At 44.1% G+C, this 21490-nt stretch overlaps 1 protein-coding gene across 5 annotated transcripts in view; it reads right to left on the bottom strand.

Annotated features, from left to right (window-relative positions):
• TTC23 (tetratricopeptide repeat domain 23) overlaps positions 1 to 21490 on the bottom strand; it is a 128308-nt gene that overhangs the window by 22494 nt on the left and 84324 nt on the right. For 4 of the 5 annotated variants that reach the window (XR_006680700.1, XM_030887368.2, XM_045296481.1 and 1 more), the window contains exons 8-9: positions 12305 to 12432; positions 1832 to 1981 (exon numbers count right to left, since the gene is read on the bottom strand). Coding sequence is in view for 4 of the 5 variants with exons in the window: in XM_030887368.2 (XP_030743228.1) it covers positions 1832 to 1981; positions 12305 to 12432 (278 nt within the window). In the remaining variant the exon portion in view is untranslated. Of the gene's footprint in view, positions 1 to 641; positions 689 to 1831; positions 1982 to 12304; positions 12433 to 21490 lie in introns of all 5 variants that reach the window. The other variant, XM_045296483.1, reaches the window with a different exon arrangement.

The following is a 21490-nucleotide window of genomic DNA, read 5'->3' as shown; positions in this document are numbered from 1 at the left end:
TAGGTGCAGTCTAGAACACCCCACCCCCACACACATCTTTTCCTTGTGTTAGGTGCAGTCTAGAACACCCCACCCCCACATACATCTTTTCCTTGTGTTAGGTGCAGTCTAGAACTCCCCACCCCCACATACATCTTTTCCTTGTGTTAGGTGCAGTCTAGAACTCCCCACCCCCACACACATCTTTTTCCTTGTGTTAGGTGCCCTTGAGCTGGTTCTGATTCAGAGCAACCCTATGAACAAGCGTGTAACCTGCCTGCCCCGCGCCATCCTCACAGTTATCCTTCTGTTTCTGCCCATGCTTGTAGCCACTGTGCCAACCCATCCTATTGAGGGCCTTCTTTGGTTTCGATGCTCTTCTATCAAGTACATACAACACATCCTTTTTCTAGGACTGGTCTCTCCTGAGACCATGTCCAATGTATGAGAGACGAAGTCTAGCCATAAGTATGAGTTGGACCTAACTCAGTGAAAATGGGTTTAGAGGTATGAGTTAATGCAATTAAGTAAGGTAAATTAGAGGCATAAAAACCCAAACCCACTGCCATCCAATTGATTCTGACTCACGGTGAGCCTATGTAGGGTTTCCAGGGCTGTAAATCTTTATCCCATAGACCATCTGGTGTGTTTGAACCACTTACCTTTCCTTGAGGAGTCCAACATTTACCACACAGGGCTACCAGTGCTCCTTAATTAGAGCCACATGGATAGAAAAAAAAAAAAAGAAGGAAAACCAAAGTTATTTGCAGATAGTGTAATTGTATATACCTGGGAAACATGGAAAACCAATGTTCAAATTAGCTTAAGCAAAGAATGAAGGAAGCTAAAAGGATATAAAGTTGACAAAGAAACGAATGATCTGCATGTATACAACAATGACTCGTTAGAAGCTAAGACTGCACTTGCAATGGCAAAGAAGACAAACAACTCAGAGAGACTCATTAAGGATGTGTAAACCTGCTTGGGGAAGACTTTAAAATATACCTGAAAGATATAAAGTAGATGTGAACATGGAAAAATTGTTCTTCTTGGTGAGAATGCCTCAAAATCGTAAAGGCGTTAACTCTTAAATTCATCTATAAATCACACAATGCCAATAAAAACACAAACGAAAGAGGTGATGGGGCCAGTCAGGTTGACACAGAATCCACATGGAAAAGTAGACTCCAGCAAGAGCACCCAGGAAGCCATCTCCTGGTTGGGAGCGAGCCCCGAGAGGTATCCAGTCCTACAGGTGTCAAATCACACCACGGACGTTCTGTAATTAAAAGTAAGGGACTGTCATGTGAGAGACCGGTGGCATAGACCTGAAATCCCCAAACCCTCGGGCACATAAGGGATTCTGCACATGATGCCAGTGCTATTTTAAACCACTAGAGCAAAGATGGGTTTTCAATAAAATGGTGCTGGACAACTAGGAACCCATTTGGGTGGGGGTGGGGTGGGGATAATATCAGATCTACACTTCACAGCACACATATAAATAAACTCCAAAATAATAAAAAGTATGTAAGTACCAAAAGAAAACAGAAGGATTTCTCTATAAAGTGTGAGCACAGGACAGTATTTTAACTATACCAAGGTAAAAGATGTGAACATTGGCATGGTAAAGGGTATTAATAAATCATTATGAGTATACTGGTATACATGTAAGAAGACCTCTGTATCTTTCGCCCCAAAAGCGTTATCATAGAATCCACTGCAACAATTACGTCAACATTCTTCAATAGATCAATTATAAAGTTTCATTTCAAAGTACACACTGGAGAGAGAAAGCAGCTTGTCGGAAGGGGGAACGTTTTATTCTGCATTAGGGGGGCTCCGGTTTTACCTTCTTCAGTTTCCTGTGGGCCCGGCTGTGGTTTCCCTTCAGCTGGTCTGCTCGGCCCAGGACCCGGTACGTCTCTGCCACCTCAGCACTGAAATCACCAAACGCGCCCACCTTGTCTTCCAGGGACCCTCTCAGGATGGAGAGCGCTCGCTGTGAGAGGGACAAACACGGTCAGCTTAACGGTTCAAGATAAAGGTGAAGATCCTGACACGTGAGAAAGTTATGTGGCTGATGCTTTACTGTTCTAGAGGAATAGGCACCTGAGAAAAAGGGAAAGAAGACTGAAAAAAATGACGTCAACTACTTCCCCAAACACCAATCCTTCAAACTCTGTGGAGCACAGTTCTGCTCTGCCAGGCCTGGGCTTCCCGGCCTCGGGAACGGCCTCGCTGCAACGACTGCTTTGTTTGTCATGAGCTGAGCCTCGTCTCTGGTTCATTAGCGACCAGCAGGAACATGTGGGGGGAAAGAATGCATGGAGAACAAAGATAGAATGAATGAAGGATGCATGGAGAGTAACTTCATTCCAGATAATAAAGGAATCCATCTGAGTTAAGTAATAAGCTCCAAGGATAACATGTATTGAGCACTCTTCATGCTAGGATTTATGGAAAATAGTTTACATTTGTGAACACATTTAATCTCCATTTGCCAGAGGAGGGAACAGACACACAGTCAAGCAACTTTTTGGAAATACACATCTGCTCACCTATGTGCATTGCAGAATCCACAGTAGCCAAAAGGCAGAAACAAGCTAAATGTTCATCAGTGGATGAATGAATAAAGAAAATGTGGCACATACATCCGGTGGAGCTCTACTCAGCCCTAAAACAAAACGCCTAATTGACGTGCTGCAACATGGACGGATCTTGAAAACATTCTGCAGAGTAAAATACGTCAGACAAAAAGGCAACAAATCTTATACAATGGCACTTCTATGAAACATTTAGATTTGGCAAATATGTAGAGACTAACATTTATTAGTGTTTACTGTGGGTTAAGAGGGAGGCAGGGAGGGAAAAGTGGGCTCACTGATTTGAAAACAGATAGTAGTAGCTGTTGAGCACCATGATAAACGTAGATAATATCACTGAATTGTATGTGGGAAGAATGTTAAAATGGCAAACGATTGGTTATATGTATACTGACCACCATTAAAAAGGAAAGAAATTTGCTCCATCCGACAGCTCAGCAATGGCAGAGGTAGGACCTGAATCTGACCAGTAATTTTAAGAATTTTCTTTGGTTACAGGACCCTTTCCTTCTGTGCACCCTGGATTTCTGAATGTAAGTGAAAACAAGAGTTTCCTGGCAACGGATCTACTCACACCACAACCTGCCCCGACTGTGGGGTTTTCTATTTCTCCAGAGAAAGAGTGTAGGAAACTGAAAGGAAACATTCCAACATGATGACATTTTATTTGGTCCATAAAATATATACCAAGATGAAATAAAAAATATAAGTAGGACATCAGCAACATTTTCTGACATTAACCTCTCCAGCCAGACACCAGTGCAAACCAGGGGGAAACTTGTCACAATCTGTCAACCTCTCACAGTTTTCCTAAAACCCCTCTGTGACCTTTTACATGAAAGCACAATTATGCTCGGGGAGCACGAATGTTAACTTCACCACCAAACACTGCCCTGGGGAGTGCAGGGCCTCCCCAGAGCAGTCCACACCCAGAGGAGATCAAAGGACCACCAGTCCTTTATTGCAATACTTTGAGTTACGCTGAGTTTGAATTGGAAGTGAGTAGGGATAGCACTTTGTTAAAGGTGCTGGGGAATCAGATATCCATTTCTTAGGTGGAAAGATAAGTCACTGTTGGTGCAGACAAGCCGTATAACTTGCCAAGTGTGAGACACCTAGATAGATCCATGAAGAACAACTAAGAATTGAAATGCAAACTTTGCTGAGGAGCCTGGTGGCAAGTGGGTTAAATGCTGGGCTGCTAACCCAAAGGTCAGTAGTTCAAGTGAAAGATGAGGAGATGAGGCAGTCTGCATCGTAAAGACGACCGTCTCTGTCCTACCTGGTCACTATGAGTCAAAAGCCAATGATAACAATGGGCTTTGAAAGCTCATCACTTAGGGCACCACAGCCCTCCCAGGGCCCCTGAGCAAGGATTCAGTTTAGTGCAAGTGTCGGGTTGCGAAGATGCTCAGTGGGAGGTTGAGAACACTGGCTTAGAGGAACCAGAGTCTAAGTCAACCTCTGGTAGTTGTTGACAAGGCTCAATAAACACGAAGATAGCATAAGACCAGGCACTGTTTCCTTCTGGTGTAGAGAAGGCCTCCATGAGTTCGAATCAACTCCACGGCAATAACAGTGGAGAGGAGGAAAGAATAAACAGGATTTAAATAGACGGCGAAGGGATGCTGCAGAACTGGGCACACAGATATGATGGAGAGACACGTGGGTGCTCAGGTCAGGATGGAGATTAATTTGGCACAAAAAGCACGAGAGAAGAAGGAAACGAGGTGGAGGCCCAAGCTGGGTCAAAGGTCCATGGCCTTGTGCCAGGTGGATATGTTTGCATTTTCTGACAAGAAGAGCCAGAGATGGTTCTGCATGGGAGAACAGCACAACTAGCAGGGAAGTCCACAGAGAGTGTCAAGCTAGCTAAGTGACCTGTATTTATATTGCACCTTACGAGGTATTGTCCTCCCCCAGATTCTCCTGAGTGTTGGAGCAGATAACATGCAAGTTGTGACCACATTGGACCAGCCTGTGGCCCAGTCCTATTGTTAGCGGATTCTTGCAAGAGCCCATTGTGAGAGGCCTGGAGCCCAAAGGATGAGGGAAGTAGAAATCGGTCACATGCAGCTGGGCAGACTGTGCCACGCATGATGGCTGGCAGGAAGATGAGTGAGCACTGAAATCTGGCCCGTGTCCTGCTTCCCAAGCCACATGCGTACCTAGCACAGCCAGTGTCCCACTAAGGAAGGGAGAGCATTCGCTCTTCTTACAACAGCATGTGATGGCCTGCCAGTGACCCTAGAATTAAAGAAGCAGGATTGCCAAGATCACCAATGATAGAAGGAGCAGTGTGATGTCGTAATCATGATACCATATCCGGTCACTCAGCAGCAAACATGGCAGCAGGAAGCCAGATCAGGAAGGGGGAAAGCGGGGGTGTCCTTTGTGTGGGGGGGTGGGTGGGGGGGGTGTCAGCTAGCTAGCAGTCCCGTATAGCTGAACTCACACAGCTGCTTCCTTCCATAACAATCTCAGCTACTCCCTCCATGCAAGCCCAACTCCCATGGATCTCAGGCTCATTGGGAGACAGAGATTAAAAAGACACAATAAAAAAATACTTGTTCTTCGTTGCTACCCTGAAGAACAAGTATTTTTTAATGAGTCTTTTTGCAGGGTAGCAACAATGAAACATACAACTTTCCTCTAGTTCTTAAAGACTTCCTACCCCCACTATCATGATCCCAATTCTACCCTACAAATCCGGCTAGACCAGAGGATGTGCACTGGTACAGACGGGAACTGGAAAGACAGGGAATCCAGGACAGCTGATCCCTTCAGGACCAGCAGTGAGAGTGGCGATACCGGGAGGGTGGAGGGAAGGTGGGGTGGAAAGGGGGAACCGAGGGAAGGTGGGGTGGAAAGGGGGAACCGATTACAAGGATCTACATATAACCTCCTCCCTGGGGGATGGACAACAGAAAAGTGGGTGAAGGGAGATGTTGGACAATATAAGATATGACAAAAATAGGAATAATAATTTCTAAATTATCAAGGGCTCATGAGGGAAGGGGTGGCGGTGAGGGAGGGTGAAAAATGAGAGCTGATACCAAGGGCTCAAGTAGAAAGCAAAGGTTTTGAGAATGATGATGACAATAGATGTACAAATGTGCTTGACACAATGAATGTAGGTATGGATTGTGATAAGAGTTGTATGAGCCCCCATAAAATGGTTTAAAAAAAAAAAAAAGAAGAGTTGTACAATCATCACCACAATAAAAAAATCACTTGTTCTTGCTGTTAGGTGCCATCAAGTCGCTTCTAACCCACAGCGACACCACGCACAACAGAACTGAACACTGCCCAGTCTTGTTCCAGCCTCACAACTGCTCTGAAGTGTGAGCCCACTGTTGCGGCCACTGTGTCCATCCACCTTGTCGAAGGCCCTCCTCTTCTTCACTGCCCTCTACTTTACCAAGCTTGGTGTCCTTCTCCAGGGACTTGCTTCTCTTGACAACGTGTCCAAAGTACAGGAGATGCAGTCTCGCCATCCTCGCCTCTAAGGAACAAAGATCTACTTCTCCCACCACAGATGAGTGTGTCCTTTTAGAAGCCTGTGGGACTTTGAATATGCCTCACCAGCACCATAATCCCTTGTCCTCGTCCAACTTTTAAATGCTTATGAGATGAGTGAAAATACCTTGGCTTGGGTCAGGTGCCCTTAGTACTCCAAGTAACCTACTTTCTTTTCAACACCTTGAAGAGGTCTTTTGATCTCCTGACTGCTTCTTCCATAAGCACTGATTGTGGATCCAAGCAAGACAAAATCCTTGACAATTTCAACATTCCCTCCACTAATTGCAATGATGTTACCTAGAGGTCCAGTTGTGAGGATTTTGGTCTTTGTAATACATACGGAAGGCTGCAATCCTTGATCTTCAACAGCAAGTGCTTCAAGTCCTCCTCACTTTCAGCAAGCCAGGTTGTATTATCTGCATATCGCAGGTTCTTAATAAGCCTTCCTCCAATCACGATGCCACATTCTTCTTCACACAATCCATCAAAGCCTAAAAATGCTTTATTATAAATAATGTTCTCTGAGGAAAATTAACGGAGAGCATTTAATGGGGGCGCCGAGTCAAAGAAGGGTAAACTAGTTAATCCTGGGGCGTGGAGCCAGGGAAACGGTCAGATGGGACTTGAAGGACAGGTGAGCGTTGGCTAAGGGACTGTAAGGGAAGAGCATTCCAAGAGGAGAAAACAAAGCTTGCGCTGCCTTTAAGTGGGAGTAAGATACCGTGCATGCTCAGTATAAGCTGACCCGAGGCACCTAACTTTACCACAAAACGGCATTAAAATGTGCTGGAAAACTTGGCTTATACAAGAGTATATGCAGTAATTAACATGGCTGGAACTGAGGTCTGGGGCAAAAATGAGACAAGAAAGTTATCAGAAGCCAGATAGGGGAAGCCCTTGTAGTCTAATTTGCATTCTGGATGGTTTTAAGGGCTTTGGAAGTGTTGAACAAAATGTGAGTTTGCTAGTTAGATATGCACTTTTTTTAAGCACAAATTAATATCGTCACTCATGTGCTTCATTTACCGTTTGCTTGATACAGGTATTTTGTCCTTTAATTTTTAGTCTACTTTTGTCTTTGTGCCTAAACGTGTGTCTCTTATACAAAGCATATTCATGGGTCTAATTTTCTTATCTAGAGTACTCTTCTCTGATTTTGACTGGTACTCTTAATACAGTTACATTTCATGTATTATTAATACGTAGACTTTTTGCTGTAATTTTGCTGTGGGTTTTTGGTTTTGTTCTGATACTTCTAGCTTCTTTATTTCACATAGCTTTCTATGCTGCCTTAATTTCATTTATGGGGTTTCTAACTGTTTCTTTCCTTGCTGTTGTTTTAATGTTTACTAAATTTTTATGATGGTCTTATTCTTCTTTTGATGAAATTTATTAATTTTCTTTGAGGTTACCCTAAAGTTTAATTTTCTCTGCATTTGGAAAATTTTTAACTATATTATTTATCGCCTTCTTTTACTTTGTAATTCTCTTCCTTACAAGTTCATATCTGTGGATACCTAGTTTCAGTCTTGTTTTGGAGCCTTAGAGGCATAGTGGATTACACATCAGGCTCCAACTGCAAGGTCAGCAGTTCAACCCCCCCAGCTGCTCCTCAGGACAAAGAAGAAGCTTTCTGTTCCCATTAAGATTTATAGCATCGGAAACCCAAAGGGGCAGCTCTACTTTGTCCAATAGAGTCGCTATGGGTTGGAACTGACGGACTGGTAGTGAGTGAGAGGTTTTACTTTGGATTTCTATATCTGGTTTGACTTCTAGGTGGTACTGTCATGCATGTTACTCTCAACATGTCTTTTGTTACTGTCTCAGCAACGCTCTTTAGAATTTTTGGTAAGGTTAGTCTGTTTTTTACAAATTCCTTTCCTCTCTGCTTATCTAAAAATGTTCTAATTTCTCCATTATATTTGAAAGAAGATTTTGTTGGCTATTATAATCTTGACTGGCAATTCGCCTCCCTCCCAATTTTATATATGCAATTCTATTGCCTTCTTTTTCTTTTTAAATAATTTTTTTAAATTAAGAATTAGATGGTGTGTGTGTGTGTGTTATATTTCAGACCATCAATTCTACATGCCACAGTTCAAATCATTCACCGAACCCCAGTTCCCAGTTCAGCCTATCCATCTTTGCTAATTTCTCTCTCCCTCTTTTTTCCCATTGCCTTCTTGGGTCTATGATTTTTGCCAAGAAAATATCCTACTGGATCTCTCTCATAAGTAATTTTTCATTTCTCCAGAGCTTCTGTCCGAATTCTTTCCTTGACTTTGGTTTTGGAACATTTGATTAGGATATGTCTTGTTGATTTTCTTTTGGAGTCTATCCTGTTTGGGGTTTGTTTAACTTAAATATTTATCTTCTTTTCTTTCATGATATTAGGGAAGTTTTCTTTCTTTTTTTTAATCATTTTATTGGGGGCTCATACAACTCTTGTCACAATCCATACATACATCAATTGTGTCATCTGTACATCTGTACACTCGTTGCCCTCATCATTCTCAAAATATTTGCTCTCCACTTAAGCCTCTGGCATCAGCTTCTCATTTTCTCCCCTTCTCTCCCCGCTCCCCCTCCCTCCTGAACCCTTGATAATTTATAAATTATTATTTTGTCATATCTTGCACTGTCAGACGTCACCCTTCACCCACTTTTCTGTTCATCCCCCAGCGAGGAGGTTATATGTAGATCCTTATAATCAGTTCCCCCTTTCTACCCCACCTTCCCTCCACCCTCTGGTATCGCCACTCCCACCGCTGGTCCTGAGGGGATCATCTGCCTTGGATTCCCTGTGTTTCCGCTTCCTATCTGTACCAGTGTACATCCTCTGGTCTAGGCGGATTTGCAAAGTAGAATTGGAATCATGATAGTGGAATTTAAGAATTAGAAGAAAGATGTATGTTTCATTGTTGCTACACAGCACCCTAACTGGCTGGTCTCTTCCCTGCGACCCTTCTGTAAGGGGGTGTCCCATTACCTACAGATGGGTTTTGGGTCTCCACTCTACACTCCCCCTCATTTATAAGGATATGATTTTTTGTTCTTTGATGCCTGATAACTGATCCCTTCAACACCTCGTAATCACACAGGCTGGTGTGCTTCTTTCTTGTTGGCTTTGTTGCTTCTGAGCTAGATGGCTGCTTGTTTACCTGCAAGCCAAGACCTCAGATGCTATATCTTTTGATAGCTGGCCACCATCGGCTTTCTTCACCACATTTGCTTATGCACACATTTGTCTTCAGCAATCATGTCGAGAAGGTGTGCATAATGGAATGCCAATTTAAAAGAACAATGTGTTCTTGCATTGAGGAAGTACTTGAGTGGAAGCCCAATGTCCATCTGCTGCCTTAATACTAAACCTATAAATATATGCATGTAGATCTATTTCCCCATCATCCTATATAAATATAGTGACATATGTACATGCCTGTATCTAGACCTCTATAAATGCCCTTTGCCTCTTAGTTCTTTCCTCTATTTCCTTTTACTTACCTCTTGTCTACTATCATGCTCAGCCTTCATTTGGGTTTCAGTAACTTCTATTGGTTACATTGCCTTTGATGAATCCCTGTCAGACCACTCACACCGTCCTTGCCACTAATTTTGGATCACTTGTTGCTCCCTTGTCCCTGGGTTGGTCAACACCACCTCCCTTCCCCACCTCCCCATCTCCCATGTCCCCCCGGAACCATCGGTCCCATTGTTTTCTCTCCTCCAGACTGTTCATCCAGCAGATCTTATCTAGATAGACCTGCAGAGATAATACTGTGCACCAAAAAACAAGGCATAGCAAGACAAAGCGACAAAAGAGAACACAACGATGACAATCACAAAGAAAACCATGACCAAAAAATAAATTAAAAATTAAAAAAGGAAAACCTATAAATGATACAAGGTCTGTTTGCTGACCTCAAGGAGTGTCCTCCAGGCTCGGGTCCCAGAGTGTATCCTTTGCACTCTCGGGACCTCCCTGCTCTGCTCCCCCTGCTGCTCTGCCGCGCACCCTTAGTGTTTTGCCTCGGTGTGGTGGGGTCAGACCAGGCCAATCCCGACACTGAGTCTCCAGTGCTGTTCCCTGTAGGGCCATGGGTTGTGAGAGAGGTCATGTCTCATAGTGGGACCAGCCATATGGTCCACTCTGTGCGTTGGCTGTTCTGAGCAGGTATATTGTCCTCCAGGCTTGATGGGCCAGGATGTACTCCCCTCTCTCTTAGGGGAAGTTTTCTTATAGCAACTCTTCAACAAGTTTCTCTGTGATGGTTTTTGTTTTTTCTGGAATAAAGGGAGTGTCTCTTCTTGTTCTGGAATTCTAATCACATATACGTTATTCCTCCTGACGAATAGAATTGGATTAGATTCTATGATGTAGGTGAACAGAGTGATCGCAAGCCAGGTTCTCATCAGAAGGCTGCTACAAACATTCAAAATGGCTGGCTGACAAGTCACCATCCTGTCTGTCTTGTCTCTCATCACTTTTGATGTTTCTTTTCCCAGTCAATATCTAATCCACTTCTCTACCTTCCCTCTGAAGCTCGGGCTTGCAGGGTTATCATCTGTACGGACACTTCGTTTTGTTGCTGTGTCTTTTGTTGTGAAGTGTGTGCGTCGCGTGGCGGCCTAGTCTGCCATCTTGCCGGAAGTGTACCATGGATGACTTTTAAAACAATGACCACGGTTCCTTATTCAGAATGGATAGCAAAGCACAAGAATGGACGTGGTGATGGGGCAGGAGCTCGCTGGGGTCCACGTGAGGGGCTGTAGCTTAGTCTAGGTGGTGGGATTGGAAATGAAGATAAATGGGGAAGACACTTTGGAGGCAAACGGCTGGTGAATTGGAAGCCTGAGGCATGACAGGGCTGACAAGAGGTGTGCAGGGTCTACCCACCAGCTAGTGCTAGAAACACAGTATTCACTCGTGGATAAGCCCAGTGTTTCCAGCACGTATTAAATGCCATCTGTGTGGTGACATTAGGTGCCTGGCTGATGTTCGGGTTGGCGTATATTCGAGTACATTCGGTATGTGAGCATGGGTTGGAGCTTCCTGGAAGTCCCTTTCTAGTTGGTTGGGTGATCCAGAAAAAGATGAACCATTAAATTTTTTAATAGTTTGATTTGTTTTTCCTTAAAAAAAAATTTTATTGGGGGCTCTTACAGATATTATAAAAATCTATAAATCAGTTATATCAAGCAAACTTGCACATATGTTGCCATCGTCATTTTCAAAACATTATCTTTATACTTGAGCCCATATTACCAGCTCCTCTTTTTTCCCTCCCTCCCACACGAACCTTTGATAGATTATATATATATATATATATATATATATAATTTTCATATTTTACACCATAGACTGTATCCCTTTACCCATGCTTCTCTTATTTACCGCCCTCGGCGGGGGTGGGGTGGGGTGGGGGTTAATACATTCATCATTGCTATCAGTTTCCCCTTCTCCTCCTTTCCCCCTCGCCCCTTACCCTTATGGTATCGCTATTCCCATTGCTGTTTCTGAGGGGTTTATCTGTCCTGGCTTCCATGTATTGAGAGCTCTTATCTGTACCGATGTACATATTCTGGTCTAGCAGGATGTGTGAGGTAAAACTGGGTTCATGATAATTGGGGGGTGGAAGCATTAAAGAACCAGAGGAACGCTGTGGAAACACTAATTTCTATGGTCATGTTAGACATATTCCAGCTTGAAGAACATATATGTGCCAAAATTAAAATGTTATGTTCTTTAATCATACGTCATTTGAGACAAGCTGGGGAATTAGGGATTAGGAACTCAATATGGAAGAGGGAGTCTACAAAACATAAGGGAAATAATAAGTTTTTAATCTCCAAGATTTGCCTTTATACTTTAAAGAGGAAAGAAATATACATTTTGGGTGGATATGCCATCTATATTCTCATAAACATTTCCCAAAAGAAAGTAGCCTGAGAGCTACTGGGACCTTAGGACATCCTTTGCCCATCAAATCCGTTGCTGTCCAGTAGATTCTGACTTGTGGCAACTCCATAGCACTTTCAGTGACTGAATGTTCAGAAAGGGAGTACAAAGCCTCCTTTTTTTTTGAAGAGCTGGTAATTTTGAACCACTCATTTGCTGTTAGCAACCCTTCAACCATTCTCTGCAGCACAAAGGAGGCAACCTCATTAATAACTAGTCAGCCTGGATCCCAACGCACCTCTTCTTGTCCAGTGATTTTCAGGAAATGGCAAAATTCATCTTGAATTAAAAGAAATTTGGCTCTTCTCATGCCTTCAGCATCTTTCAGGTTAGCCATGCTCTCTTGGAAATACTGCTTAGCCACATCTGGAAAAAGGGATCATAACACGTTTGAAAACTCCTTGCAGATTAGACATGATAATTGAATAAATATACTTTTAGTCATAGTGAACTATTTGAAAGTAATACATATCTGGACAAGAAAAACCAGTTAAGGAGACTGTTCTTTTACTCATTAATCTGCTCATTTTATCAGCAAAAAACATTAGGTCTTAGAAGGATATAGCAGTTTATTTTTCTGGGTTTTTACTCAGCTTTCCCATGAAAAAAGCAAGTAAAGTAAATCCAAACCATAAGTAAACTGCATGTAAAAAAGTAAGTAAAGTGAACTCAATACTCTCCCCTAGATATGGACATATCGACTAGCTGTCAGCCAGTAGAGCAGCCTCACTCTGGGCCATCCCTCACTGAGATTAGAACTCTTCAGGGTCCACTTCCTTTAGTGGACACATATGTATAACATGAAAATTCTGGGCAATATGGCTGGCACGTGATGAGGGAAGAAATGCCAATGATCTCAAACACATAAACATATTGGTTTTAACATAACAAAAACATATGTTTAATTTCATGCCAATATAAAAAGCAAGAAAATGAAAGTCTCGGATATTTAAAACAAAAAGGAGACTAAACGCTGGGAGTCCTAGTGGTGCAGCGGTTTAAGTGCTGGGCTGCTAACTGCAACCTCAGCAGTTCAAAACCACCATTCACTCTGTAGGAGAAAGATGAGGCTTTCTCCTCTGGTGAAGACCTAGAGTTTCAGAAACCATTTCTATCCTATAGGGTCTGTGAGTCAGAATCAATTCGGTGGCAGTGAGAAACCCAGAGCGGTGAGCAGAAGCGAGTTGAACTGTCCATATGGATCTTAGAACAAAAGCCACAGAAGGACTGGACATGAGGTTGAAGGCAGGATTCTAAGATGACCTCCAGTGACCCTCACCCTTAGGACTGCAGGTGGAAATTGTGCAAATGATGAGCTAGGGCTCCCCTAAAGAAGTTGTTCTGGGGCACAGCTGACCCGATCTAATCGCTGACTCCTTTAAAAGCTGAGTTTTCTCCGGCTGGTGGTAGACTAGGAAATCGGACTGGAAGCGTGACAACGAGGGGATGTGCAGGATGTCCTCCGTCCCCAGGTAGAGGGGCTGTGTTTCAAGCACTGGAGCTGCCTGGAGCAGCTGGGAGAGGCCCAGACAACAACCAAAGAAAAAACAGGAACTTCCTTGTTATAACCGTAAGGTTATAATCTGCTGGTTTATTCTGTTCATTTCACATCTCAAAAGGGATTCACTCAAGATGTACTTTACATAGACATTTCATTAACATAACAAAGAAACCCCATTACCAAATGGGGATTTTATTACAAGAATTAATACTATTTTTTGGTGAAACACAACTCTATTCTTCGCCTCATCAAAATTATATCGTTATCAACTAAAGCTCCAAAATCTCATCTTCTGAATCTTCCACATCATAAGTTACATAATTTATTTGGTCTACCACCACTTTTGTATTCTAGCCCATAATGTAGGATAAAGTGTAAGTATCTGCTTCTGCGGTGCCCTGAAATCATGCAGTATCCCTCACGGGGCGGTACTGCCCATTTTGGGAAATGCTGTATGTGAGACCTTAGGCATTTGCTGGGGAACAGTGTTTCTTCATCAGGGAGCCTCTGAACTGTAGAACAGAATTTATCTGTTTCCAAAGTACAACTGTGCAAAAGGCAGAAGGTAAACATTTCCTCTACAAACGGGAGAGATTCAAGGGAAAGAAGAGATGATGGGCACCACGCAAGCACTAAACCCAGCAGAACAAATGATATTAGCCCTCGAGGCTTAACATGATCTCTATTCCTGGGACAATTTGGACAAAAGCTCTGCCTTCCAGACTGGATGTCAGCCATGCTCTCTGGATTCAGACTCGCTTCCCTGGACTTTGGACAGCCCTAATCTCCTAGTCCAATCAACTGGAGACTTCACCCCCTTGGCCTTGTCAGACCCCACTCTTCTGCTCTCGGGGTATGGTAGCTACCACCCCCAGCTCTGAGCGGAGACCCTAACCTCCTGACCACACTGAGAAACAGCTTCATGCTCTAGAACTAAGCTGGCGCAGATTTGGCTCTTTGAAATCTAGTGTTTAAGATCTAGAGACGGTGGCCCCACCCTTAGAAACGGAGACAGGCCTGCTTCCTGTGCTCCTTCAAACAGTTCTTCAGATCCAAACTTCTCCAGACACGGTCCTTTGCTTTTCTTGGAGGACACAGACGTAGCTACTTTGGCCACTTTCTTGCCGTAGATTTCCAAGAAGCAGACAGGTTTTCTTCCTCCCACCCTCTCCCTGCCCCATCAGTCGAAGTTGAAGCGTTTTCTGCTGTGGTCCTTGGTTAGCTCAGTCAGTCACATCTCTTTTACAAAAGATTGTGCAGCCACGTACTTGGTGAAAATTCTAAGGCAGGATCCCCAGTCAGCACAACAGACTTTTCCAGATCTTTGAGTCCTGTTTCATTTTGTTTCATTTTGTTTGTTTCATTTTGCACAGTTCATTAAGTCGATCTCTTTCCTCTTGCATTTTACTATTTTCAGTCACTTTAAGAGCTTGCTTAGAAATTTCCTCAGAACGATAGGCAGGAAGCCGAGGGAAAAGGGCAGTCTCTGCTAAACTCAACATCTTGCCCAGTAGGGAATTCCCAGGCAGGAAGGACAAAGCACGTGCTGCTGGAACGGGGTTTGCTGGGATTTGGGTGCCTTGGACAAGGCCGGGGCCCTGCGATGGAAGCTGACCGAGGAGCGTGTGGCTGCTTCATGGCCGGATCTGTACGTTCCGGCAGAAGGCTGGCGTAGCAGGACCGCCTGTGGCTGGGGCCAGCAGGGGAGCACAGGGAAGCCTGGGAGCGCCTTCTGTGCCTGCACATTCTCAACTTCGGAGTATTTTACCGAGGTGAAGAAAACCTTTATTGCAAGACCCAGGCTTACTCCCTCCAGCACCCAAATTAACTTTGGGAACTAGAGACTACATGGCCAGTCAGAGAATGCAGAGTAAACTGAATGCCATTGCTGCAGTAAAGGAGTGGAATTGCTGATAAGCAGAATTTATATTCTAAGACAATACTCTGAGCTGAGCATATCCATGGGGGACAAGTGACAACAGGGTTTCTGGGGTGACAGGAAGTTCTAGTACAGGGGTGGTAGGCTACTGTATGCCCTGAAGATGGGTGTGGGTTCACAAGAAGATAGCTCAGCACACAGTTTGAATGCGCCCCTGTATGCTTGATCATTCTTTTTTTTTTTTAAGTTTTATTGACATATAATTCACCTCTCATACCATTCGATAGCTTAAACATACTAAAAAATTATGCAATTATCACCACAATTAATTTTAGAATATTTTTATACTCATTATTAGCTCCCCATTTCCCCACAACCTCCCCTGCCATAATCCCCAAACCACACTAAACTCACTAACATCAAGTCAGTTCTGGCTCATGGCAACCCCGTGCGTTGCCAAGACTAACTCTTCATAAGAACAGGAAACCTCACGTTTCTCCTTTGGAATGGCTGGTAGTTTCAAACTGTTGACACTGTGGTTGGCAGCCCAATGCAGAACCACTACGTCACCAGAGCTCCTTCCCATAACCCCAGTAAACGATTAATCTAGTGACTGTCTATAGATTTACCTATCCTGGATTTCATATCAAGAAAAACATTTTTTTAAAAACCAAAACCCCAACAATAATAGCAAAATAAAACTTAAAAATACCTTCGCGCAAAGGATAACAGAACATAATTAAACGAGAACGATTTCAAAATGGGTCAAAAAGGAGAACAAATGAAATGGTGTTCAATTTTAAGCTAACTACACCCGCATTAGTCCACACTTCCCAAGGCATCCTGTTTGATAGCAAGGCTGCTCGCTTCCCTGCTCACTGCTCACAGGAGTTTCACTGAGGCATAATGCACATGGGGACTCTACAAATGGATCATGAACTTTGACTGTCACCTTCTGCAAGTGGGATGCTCAGAATCTAACTAAACTCTCATACTGTTCCCGTTCCGGTCTTGGATCTAATTATTTACAATCCTTGGATCACACAGGCCGATGTTTTCTTCTGTGTGGACTTAGTTGTCAGTTTACTTAGATGGCTGCTTGTTTTAAGACAAGCCATTGAGACCCCAGACACTATTCTTTCTGATAGACAGGCACTGGATGGTCACTCACTTTCAAAAAGGCATTCTAAAATCATCTACAACCTAATACTGATGGCCTCTGCAAAGGATAAGGTCAATTGGTAAAGCACAGGCACATGACTTAGTGGGCAAATCTGAAGCACTCGGCCCCATTTTCATTCCACCAGAATGTTCAGGTTGTCTGCGAGTCCGAGAGGCAGCAATGTGTCCTGTAGGCAGAGTGGCTACAGCACCGTCTGGCTCATTGTCTCAGGAGGCTGCACGGAGACTCCGAGCCTTGCCATTCCCAGAGGCACCCTGGATTCGACTAGAGATGTACATATACAGGCAAAAGCACATGAGGAATGTGGAATCACGACCCGGCACTGTGGAGACCAGCAGGCTTTTAATTAAAATAAATTCCAGGAACTCTGGCCTCACTTTCCAGAGGCTGTCCTAAGGCACAGGGCATCGGAGAAGTGAGGGCGGCTTTCATTAAAAGAGCAGCCTCCAAGTACAATGTGAGCATTCTCTTTTGCGGCAGACCTGGGGAACAGGCTCTGCTCTGTACTAAATGCAAAGCCATTAAGAGCCCCAGAGAATTTATTAATGGAAATTCTCAAATCCAAGCCTGGCGTTAATCCAGAGGAGCTCCATCACTCAGCAAACAAACAGGCTGACTCCATGTAGATCCTGCCGGGGCTGCTCTGGCTCTATCCAGGCCATTGCCCTGGGCGCCCCTGAGGGGAGCCTGGGTGCCACAGCACCCAGGACAGACTCCTCACCACTGGGCAGTGACCAATGGACCCTCGGTGACCCACAAAGGAAACCTCTTTGGGAAGACACTTACAGTCACAGCAGTGGACCTGCGTCATGGCTTATCGTGTGATGCTCACCCCTCTGTGGTCTGAGTCATCTGTGGCCATCTCTGGGCAGCTAAGGCATAGGAAGCTTACACAGGAGATTAGACATGAAGGGCCTGTGCACTGAGTGAGGGGCCCAATAACCACTGGAATCTATATGCCTTCAATGTCCTCCCACCAGGAGGATGACCAGGGGCACTCCAGACTCACCGCACTGCACAGTGCCATTCCTGCCCCCAGGAATCTGAGAGCCTACTGCTCCAAGGGCATGTCTAATTGAAGTGTGTCTTCTATAAGCTACTTTACATGTGTATTTATCTTTCTTGTGTCTGTATCCATGAATATTGTGGAACATATAGGGATCCAAGTTATGAAAAGGCTTAGGCATCACCAAACACCTTGAGGGAATGAGTCATCGGGTTTAGGGGCTCAGGATGACAGTCTCGGAAGATCCCAATGTCCACGGGCATAACATAGTCCAGAAAGAAAATATTCTACATCCTATTTTGGTGAGTAGGGACTGGGGTCTTAAAACCCCCTCAGCAGCCATCTAAGATGAAACTATTAGTCTCTCCCTGTCCAGAGGAAAATGGAAAACACACTGAAGCAGTAAATCCAAAGGACTAGTAGATTGTGTAAACATCAGTCCCCTAGACCAGAAGAACTAGATGGTGCCCAGCTACCACTACTGACTGCTCTGACAGGGATCACACTAGACGATTCTGGATAGGTGGGGTAAGAAGGTGGAAGAAAACACAAAATCATAAAAGAAACCAGGCTTACTTGTTGCTGTTAGGGGCTGTTAGCGCCCCCACCCCGCACCCCAAGACTATAGCCCTTAGCTGCCCTTCAGGTCTGTAAATAAACTCATATTGTGATAGTTTTTTTGTGTGTGTGCCAACATGCTACCCGTAAGATATGGGTGTTTACCCTGTCACTCAGGTCACAGCTTGATGACCTCACTCGGAGATGCCACCAAGATAAATGACTCTCTGGAGGCAGGTCACTCTCTCTCTGCCCTCACCTTCAAGCCAGTGCGCCATGCTGAGACATGGGCCAGCCCTGTGATGCTTCCACCGCCATTTGATCCACACATCTTTTCACTCACTGGCTTGTGATCTTCTTGCACTTTGTATCATTGTGTGAGTCTGAAGAGGGATTGATGGACTAGTATCGGACTTATGAATTTGATTTGGACTAGATGGGGATGTTTTCCTTATATACAATTACTTCTTTATATAAAGCTCTTTCTTACACATATATGAGTATCCTAGGATTTGTTTCTCTAGTGAACCTGGCCTAACACATTATGGTACCTTGGGAGTGGAGCACTAGAGAAACAAATCATGAAGATGGAGAGTAGGTGCTTATCTGGCCTCTTCCTTATGGTAGTTTTTTTTTTTTTTTTTTTTGGCTAGTGGGAGGTCAGATAAGGCCAGCCTGTTTACTTGATTGTTTTCTGGAAAGGATTTGGGAAGTGAATGCTTTGATTTCTAGAATTTGATATTTAATTATACCTGCCTGAAATGGTGAGAATGAATGTGATTAATGTAAATTTTGAGCTCAGGGGGTAATGGCCCCTTGAACTTCTCCTCTGGGACCATGCTGTTTAGTCAAAATGGCTGTGAGGTAGTTAGTTTATTGTGCCAACCTGGCCGATAAACACAAGTGGGGTTAACTGAAGGGGGAGAGGGGGATAAATGGCTCAGTGACCCTCACCTTTCTAGTTCTCGGGTCTCTTGCTTTCTGATGGTAGGACCAGGGTACCACTGCCTTAGCAGCTCCCTGCTTCAGCTGGCAAGGCTCACTTCCTGCAAGACATCCCTGAGGAGAAGCCACATGGACCTACACCAATGCAGCCGTGGGTGCTGGAGCAGCTGTGGGAAGACCCCTGCCAGTGCTGAGATGCTTACACATTCACTGACTCAGCTTTTCTCCTGCAGTCGGCATCAATATGTGCGTTTTTGTGAGATGGAGGAGGACTTTGTAGATTAGTGTTGGACATATGGGCTAATGTTGGACTTGTGGGCTTGGGCATCACTGGGTTGGGGCATTTTCTTGATGTGCACTTACCCTTTATATAAAACTCTCTCTTATACATATGAGTTTCTGTGGATTTGCTTCTCTAATGTACCCAGACTAACACAGACTGACAGGACACTTGGCCCTGGCTTGATGGAGCTAGAGGCCTAAGGTTATATTGCACATGAATGGGATAGTTTAGATAAGAATTGAAGTTGACTGTTTTAAGAATGTGTTTGGGATCTGGCTGTACTATAATTATATTGACTTCTTCTACTTATTGTTACTAATATGTGATAAAAATGATTATTGGGAAGTATGAATAGAGAGTTTGTAAGCCTATCACCTTAAGCCTTAAATGAGATCTTTAAGGGGGATAGGACGACCTGCAAAGAAGGCTCTGAAAAGATAAGCTCCATCCAGTGCCTTGAGTGCTCAGTACTTAGCATTCAGAAAGACTTGCCATCCAGTCCAAATCAAATTCATAAGTCCGATACTAGTCCATCAATCCCTCTTCAGACTCACACAATGATACAAAATGCAAGAAGATCACAAGCCAGTGAGTGAAAAGATGTGTGGATCAAATGGCGGTGGAGGCATCACAAAAAAAGAGCATTTTGTCTTTTAGAGTTTTGAACTAGTGGTTTGCTCCTGAAGCTGGAAAACCCTGGAGACATGAAGGCATTCTCCTCGCTAGGACTGAGCGTTAAAGGAAGCCTGCGGGCAGCCTGCGTGCTCCCTAAGTGACCATCTGGATCCACTTGATCAATGGAAGTGAGAGAAAAGCAGCAATAGAGAGATGGGTTGAGTCTGGCCACTGACACCCATGGACCTAGTTCACAAGGACTAGAGAAGATGAGAGTGGTTTGGCTGGTCTGAAGTTTAAAGAGTTGTGTGGAACCCAAGCCTATGGCATGACCTAGCCCAAGGAGAGTTGTTGAGAATTTGTGATGGGGCTCATGGTCAAAAGGTAAGGTGACCTGTTGAGGCTAAGTGAAACAGACCACTTTGAGTTGACCAGAACCCAACCAGATGATAAGATTTTTGAGCCTGTGAAGTGGTGCGTATTGCTGCTGAATTTATGGACCGCCTGCCCCGATTTGATGTTGCTATGGATGTGGATGCACACGTTCCAACTACAACGAAGATTCTTCAGATCAAAGAAAATGCTTGTCTTCTCAGAGCACTGGGTTGATATAAGTGGGCAGAACAGAATTTGGATACCCCAAATGGGGGACATACAGGGATGAAGTGGCTGGCTTACAAACCTTCACAGGTGGGAGAATGTTGATAGGATGATAGGATTAGGGGGTAGGTGTTCACATAACTGCAGTTGACAGAAACAGAATATTTTTGTTTTGTTCACTTATAGAATATTGTGTTTAAGTGAGGCCGGCACATTTTTAGTTGTGTGCATTTTAGTTTAATCCTGTTGGACACAAATACGAATTTACTACTTTCCATCCAGAGGTGCCACCAGATAAATGGCTCTCTGGAGGTGGGCCGCACCCGCGCTGTCTTCACCTTCATGTCAGTGCGCCCCACTGAGACCTCGCCAGCCCCGCGTTGCTTCCGCCATTGGATCCACAAGATTTTTCACCCACCAGCCTGTGATCTTCCTGCCTTTTGCATCATTGTTTGTGGCTGCATGAGTCTGAAGAGGGATTTATGAACTTGTATCTGATTTATGGACTAGCATAGGACTTATGGACTTGATTTGGACTGGGCTGGGATGTTTTCCTTATATGCATTTCCTTCTTAATATAAAGTTCTTTCTTATGCATATATGAGTGTCCTTGGATTTGTTTCTCTAATCAATCCAGCCTAACACACACATCTACAGCTCAATTTTCCACCAACAATAGACAGATCTACAAGGGGACCGATTATAGTGAAGAATGCACACTTTAGAATAAACAGGGCAGCATTTACCCAGTGACAAAGCTGAGAAAGATTAGAAGAGGAGGAGGAATGGAAACCAGAGCTACGGGAGGACGTGTGCTCAGTGACGTGATATTGTTAGGATTGCAACCAATGACA

This window comes from Echinops telfairi, unplaced genomic scaffold (assembly GCF_000313985.2).
Source record: "Echinops telfairi isolate 266 unplaced genomic scaffold, ASM31398v2 ScPeMD7_7409;HRSCAF=8447, whole genome shotgun sequence".
NCBI classification, from domain to species: Eukaryota; Metazoa; Chordata; class Mammalia; order Afrosoricida; family Tenrecidae; genus Echinops; species Echinops telfairi.
This window is presented reverse-complemented; position numbering and strand designations above follow the sequence as displayed.